Genomic DNA, 6,000 nt, shown 5'->3' on the forward strand with positions numbered 1-6,000 from the left:
GGCTGCGATGGCAGGCGAGGAAGCCCCTGCTGGGTATTTCCCCATCCTCCTCCAAGTCGATGGCTTTCCCTGGGAAAAAAGAAATAGCTGGCACCTTTCAGGGGCTTTCTGAAACTAGAGGGTAGTCGGGAACTGGGGGGAGGAGAGAGGGGTGGCTGCAGAGAAACCTTCGTCTGTGAACAAAGTCTGCAGCATCTCTGGCCTCACTGTGTGCAGCCTCTTGTGAAGCCTGTGGGGCTGGGGTCCCCATCCTGCGATGGAGGACTCCACTGAATTAGGTGGAGTTTCTAGGGACCATGTGGCATGTACGAGCCAGCACTGCCCTCTCCTGCTGCAGTAGAGATGTACTGGGCCTTTTTATTTTGAGACAGGGTTTTATTAAGTTGCCCAAGCTGACCTCAAACTTTTGATCCTCCTGCTGGGGTCAGGCATGTATCACTGCGCCCTACACCCTCCACTTCCAGGAGGCTGGAGAGATTGCTGAAACCTCAGGCCTGAGCAAGGGAGATGGATCCGCATGTCCCTGTTAGTGTGTAGCAGAGGCAGATGGCCTTGGGCAGGTGCTTGACCTCAGGCCTGAGTTTCTGCTGTGGGGAGACCAGTTATTGCATAGGACTGTGGGAGTTTCTGTGGAGTATGTGGCTCCTCTCAGCCATGGCATCCTTGGGGACTGAGGTCTCTGTCCACTTGTCCAAGGCAGGACAGTTAATGGTTGAGAATGATGTGCGAGGTTAGCGTCCTGGCACAGGCTTGCTTCCCGTCTGGCCCAGCTGTGACTGACCCCACTGTCCTGTGAGCAGGCTGTGTCCCATACCCAGACAGCCTGTGTGCAAGACCTCACACGGACCACCTCTGCCCCTGCCCACAGCCCCAGACCCCGCACCTGGAGGAAGACTTGAAGGAGGTGTTGCGTTCCGAGGCTGGCATTGAGCTCATTATTGAGGATGACACGAGGCCCGAGAAACAGAAGAGGAAGCCCGGAGTGAGTGGTGGGGGTACCCGGTCCCTGTTCCCAGTCTAGGCCTGGGGAGCTAGAGCCATGGGGAAGAACTTAGGCCTGGGGACACTTGGTGAAAGTGGGGTGACTTATTGATAAACAGACAAGTGAGGCCCTAGAATTTTACCTGGACCCTCCCCTTCCCCCTGTGAGTGGTAGACTTGTTTGTCCTGTGTTGTGATAGGACTCTTCTGCTGTGGGCCCTAGGCTGGCTGTAGTGGCTGCAGTAGTGACAGGACCTAGTCACACCTTCATAGAGTTCAGCAGGTAGAGTTGCATGCTCAGCGGATATCCCTTGACCATCTGAGTCCCTGTGGGATGAAGGGCAGTAGAAGGGGACTCAGATTCCTAGGGCCTTCTTCAGATGGGAAGAGCTAGCCAGGCAAGGGAGAGGGGCCATTGAGCAGGATGGGGCATTGTTTCAGGGAGGCAGAGCAGGGAGACACACCTGGGTAAGGGGCAAGAACTGTTCTCAGGCTGGCACAGATGCCAAGCTTAGTCAGCCTCCTCCTGCTGCACCGCCTGTCTCTGCCAGTCCTGTTTAGGGGCATGCTTGGTGTGATGGAAGCTGGGGTGGGGAGGCTGTGTGTGGCCTCTCAGGGTTGAAGAGCAGGCTTCTTAGTAGGCATACGTTCATGTTGTGTCCTGTTCACTATCGCAGTGTCCTGCAGGACGGGGTCCACGTGGGTATGGAATCTGTACCAGGGCTGAGGGGTCCACCCCCCCCCCCGCCTGCCATGTTCTTAACAACAAGTCCCCACCAGCTAGACCTCACTCGACTCCAGTGTGGCAGTGCCTGGTTCCATGAAAATCTCTGACAAGGGCCATCAAGGTGCAGACTGTAGGAATCCCTAACCACCTCCTTTCTCCCCAACCACAGCTGCGGAGGAGCCCCATCAAGAAAGTCCGAAAGTCCCTGGCTCTTGACATTGTGGATGAGGATGTGAAGTTGATGATGTCTACACTGCCCAAGGCTCTGTCCTTGGTAAGGGGTCAGCTGTGGCCATTCTGTCTCAGGGCCACAGGGGCTCTTCTGCCCTGGGGAGGGTAGTTTCCCTGGGAGCCTTCTGCCTCTGCAGCTGTTTGGTCAGTGTCAGTTGCAGTTGCGGTGGTCTGTGGATCCTCAGACTGGACTTAGAAGGGCGGGGCCTTGCAGGAAGGGGGAAGGCAGGGAAGGGTGAGTCTGTTTTCTCCCCAACCCCCCGCCCCCTCTGCCCTCCCTGGCTGCACTGGCAGCTCTCTCTCACAGGTTTTATTTGGTGGGAGTTGCACTGCTAGAATACCATGGTTTCTAAACCATGAGTCTGGGGTCCCCAGCACCCTCCCTTGCATTATGTAACCTTGCAGAGGGTCAATGATGTGTCTCAAGGCATGGCCAGGTGATTGGGACACATCAGCCCTGGGGTGGGTGCCATCTGGTTCCCAGGCCAGTGGGCTTCCTGTGCTAGGTCTGGCTGACCTCAGCTAGGTTAGTGCTTACACAGAATATGGGTCCCCAGAAACCATGTTGTGCTAGTGACCCTTTGTAGCTGAGGATAGGGTGAGCCTGGCCTGTCCTGATCCCCAGTAGGGAGACAGAATAGTAGTGGGTCATGACCAGAGGTTAAGAATCAACTGATCGTGTCTTGAAATTAGACTGCTGCTCCTGTGGTCCTTTTCCTGGCAGAAAAGTCTCACTGTGTCTGGGTATGTCTTTTTTTTTTTTTTTTTTTTGGTGCTGGAAATCAAACCCAGGGCCTTATGCACGCTGGGCACATACACTATACTGAGATAGGCCTGTGAAATAATTTCCCAAAGCACCTGCATCTGGGGTGGGGGGTCCTGGGCTTGAGTCCTGATGCCATCACTTATTCTCTGGGGTCTTCCCTGTAAAAGGGCACTGTACAAGACCAGGTGGACTGTTGGGAGCAAAGGGCCAAGCAGACAGTGAGGCTGGATAGGTGGGAGGGGGGCTTGGTTTGCTGCATCTCTTTGATGTTGGTAAATATTTTTGATACCAGGAAAGCTAGATGGCATGTTGGCCCTGGAGCTCCACAAGACAGGGCCAGCATTTCTGTTGGCTGGGTGCAGGGCTCTGAGAGGGCACTTTGCAAATGCCCTTAAAAGATTGGGTGGATTCATTAAACCACATCTGAAAGAGGAAGTTAACGTCCTTCCCAGAATCTCAGCAGCCAGGAGGTGGCAGTGCCAGGCTGTGATTCTGGGTTTTTCTTCCCGGCTCACTAACAACTTGTAGCTAAATGGTGACTGACTTGGTTTTGATTGCAGCCAACAAATGTCCCATCCAGCTCCTCCAGCCTCTCCTTGCCAGGTGTCAAAGAAGACAACAGCTTGCTCAACCAGGGCTTCCTACAGGCCAAGCCTGAGAAGGTGGTAGCCCAGAAGCCCCGAGGCCACTTTCCAGCCCCTGCCCCTGTGAGTGCTAATCCACCTCCTTTGGGTCTGTTCTGCTGCCTTCTTCACCTCAGGGCCTTTGCACAGTTCTTCTCTCTGCCTGAGTGCTGCCCTGCTGTATGTCTGATAGCTTAATGCTGTGATCTCAATCCAGGCATCACTTCCTCGGGGAAGCCTTCTTCGACCTCACTCTGGAGAGACTCTCCTGCCCAGAGTCCCCCCTCTGACCTGGGTCTCACTTATAGCTGAGTCATTGTTTGGTTTGCTTACTCTTCATCTCTATCCTCACCAACCTCCTGCTTCACAATTGAAACCCACAGACAGAGAGCCACTAACTCAGGGCCCCCCAGGAAAGTCTCAGGACGAGGTGGCTTTCGGATTCTAGAGGGAGAGTCATAGAAATGTCCCAGACCCCCTGACCAGGGCCCCAAAGGTTTGCTGGGAGCATGCTGTCCTGCCTGGATGGTAACCCTCTTGCCTTCTCCCAGATGACCAGCGCCTGGAAGACAGTGGCCTGCGGGGGGACCAGGGATCAGCTCTTCATGCAGGAAAAAGCCCGGCAGCTCCTGGGCCGCCTGAAGCCCAGCCACACATCGCGTACCCTCATCTTGTCCTGAAGGGCCTGGAGGGCATGTACCTGTTTCTCATGTTTACAGGGGTTGGAGGTGGTGGAGGGGTCTGGATTCAAGAGTCACATTTAAGTGAGACCAACTACAGGGAGCCTTCTGCCACCAGCCCCTCCTCTACTGACTGCTCAGGTGGTGACAGGAGGGCCACACACTATCCTGTCACCAAGTCCTGGTGCTAACAGAACAAAGTCCCACTCCTGGGCCTGCCTGTCCCCTCCCCAGTGCCACAGGGAGCAAGCCTTATTGCCTTCTCCCAAGTTCAGGTCTAGGTCAGGCCTGGCCTCATCTCAGACCCCTGCGTGGGACAGGGGACAGGGCTGGGTGCTCTTTTTCTCAACCTCTGTTGGTACTTTTTCTTGCAAAAATAAAATTGCCTTTCTCCTTGTGCTGCTCTGGACTCTTCTTTCTCTTGGGCCCTCGTCCTCAGAATGCAGTCTTGCCTGTACATCCTGGGCCTAGGTGCTCTGGACCCTTTTCCCCAGAGGGTCTCAGTGATCAGGAAGCAGGTTCTCTTGGTTTTGCTCCCAGTGGGCATCTCTGCCGAGCTCTCAGAACTCTTGGCCCAAAATGGGGTGGGATTGGACAGGATGGGAGAGTGCAGTGGGGTGGTACATTTGAACCTTACATGACACTGGCTGTGAATTCACCTGGTATCAAACGAGCCATTGCTTTAAGCTGAGCCAAGGATCCAGGTGCTGTTTGAGCATGACCTGGGGCACCTCAGTTCTAGTGGGTCTCTGCAGCCATGAAAGAACTTGGTCATGGGGATTGGTCCAGGGTTGGTGTCTTCCTAGACCAATGTGATGTGTCATCCTAAGTGCTGAGGGGCAGAGGCTGGGAGTAGGGGGTAGGAGTGCTGGGTTCTGCCTGGGAGCGGGCAGGTGTTTTCTAGTTAAGATTGTGGATGATGAGTGCCCTGACAGGGTCCAGGTGCTGGCCTGGCATTTGATGGCTAACATGTTCTCCAGGTGAGGCTGAGAGGCCAACACAAAAGCCGGGGGCTACTTCATTCAGTAACGAATAAGTAGCCCAGTGAGTCACTGCTTCCTGCAGCTACATGCTTGGGTGAGTCATATGACTTGCTGCGCCCAATGGGACTTGGAGAATCTGCTGAGGGAGACAAGAATTCCCACTGTCCCAGCTGAGAATGGGAGCAAGGCCATCCCAAACCACCAGCCTCACTTGATGTGGCAGGCCAGAGGGACTGCCCAGCTGATCACAGACTTAGGAGAAATGGTACGTCTGTATGGTTTTGTCTGGTGAAGTTGTGTTGTGGGTGGCTTGTTACACAGCAGAAACTGATAACAGACGCTGGCATGGGGGCTGGGGTGTGGGGCACTTGTGGGGCCCAGGATCAGTCAGTCAAGAGTCTTGGCTTTCCTGGGTCAGGAGAAGACCAGAGCTGATGGCTTGAGCCTGGGTTTGGGCCAACATGGGGAGGGGGGAGGGGGGAGGGGGGAGGCTTGGCTGTGAGAAGCTTGCCTGGAAGAATGGTATTCACCGAGGAAGTCTCCGGGCTTGGTGAAGCAGGGAGGTGACACTCTGGGGGGCTGTTGGGGATAAATGTCAAGGTGTAGGGTATTGGTTTAGGGTAATGTTTGAGACATTGGAGCACATTTCCTTGCATATCTTTCTATTATTAGTGTTTTTTGTCATGTTGGGGATCGAACCTAAGACCTCATGCATACATTTGGTGTTTCAGCCTACCCTGCTCTATATTTGTCTTTTTTTTTTAATTATAAAAAAAACTTACATGGAATTTAAATGATATTCATAAATATATAAATCGAAATGGAGAAGCTTCCTCTCAACCTCCATGCCTGTTTTCCTCAGAGGGAAGAACAACTAAGGGCTAATGAGATACTGGATTGTGCAGATGGATGACTTTAGACCTCCGTCAAATGCAGCCTGCGTCTCAGGTCTCAGGTGGCCTGAGATGCTGCATTTCTGAGAAGCTCTTGGGTGGTGTAAGCTGGGCGT

The 6,000-nt window shown here is 54.0% G+C and overlaps 1 protein-coding gene across 1 annotated transcript in view; it reads left to right on the forward strand.

Moving 5' to 3' along the window:
- Positions 1-4,407, forward strand: part of Mybl2 (MYB proto-oncogene like 2) — a 34,382-nt gene extending 29,975 nt beyond the window's left edge. Inside the window, exons 11-14 of the mRNA XM_046434002.2 lie at positions 869-982; positions 1,878-1,982; positions 3,266-3,412; positions 3,880-4,407. Of these exons, the coding sequence (XP_046289958.1) occupies positions 869-982; positions 1,878-1,982; positions 3,266-3,412; positions 3,880-4,008 (495 nt within the window). The 3' untranslated portion in view covers positions 4,009-4,407. The remainder of the gene's footprint in view (positions 1-868; positions 983-1,877; positions 1,983-3,265; positions 3,413-3,879) is intronic.
- The last annotated feature ends 1,593 nt before the right edge of the window (positions 4,408-6,000 follow it).

This window comes from Marmota monax, unplaced genomic scaffold (assembly GCF_021218885.2).
Source record: "Marmota monax isolate L192 unplaced genomic scaffold, Marmota_monax_Labrador192_F-V1.1 WCK01_AAM20220418_F8-fsc00014, whole genome shotgun sequence".
NCBI lineage: Eukaryota > Metazoa > Chordata > Mammalia > Rodentia > Sciuridae > Marmota > Marmota monax.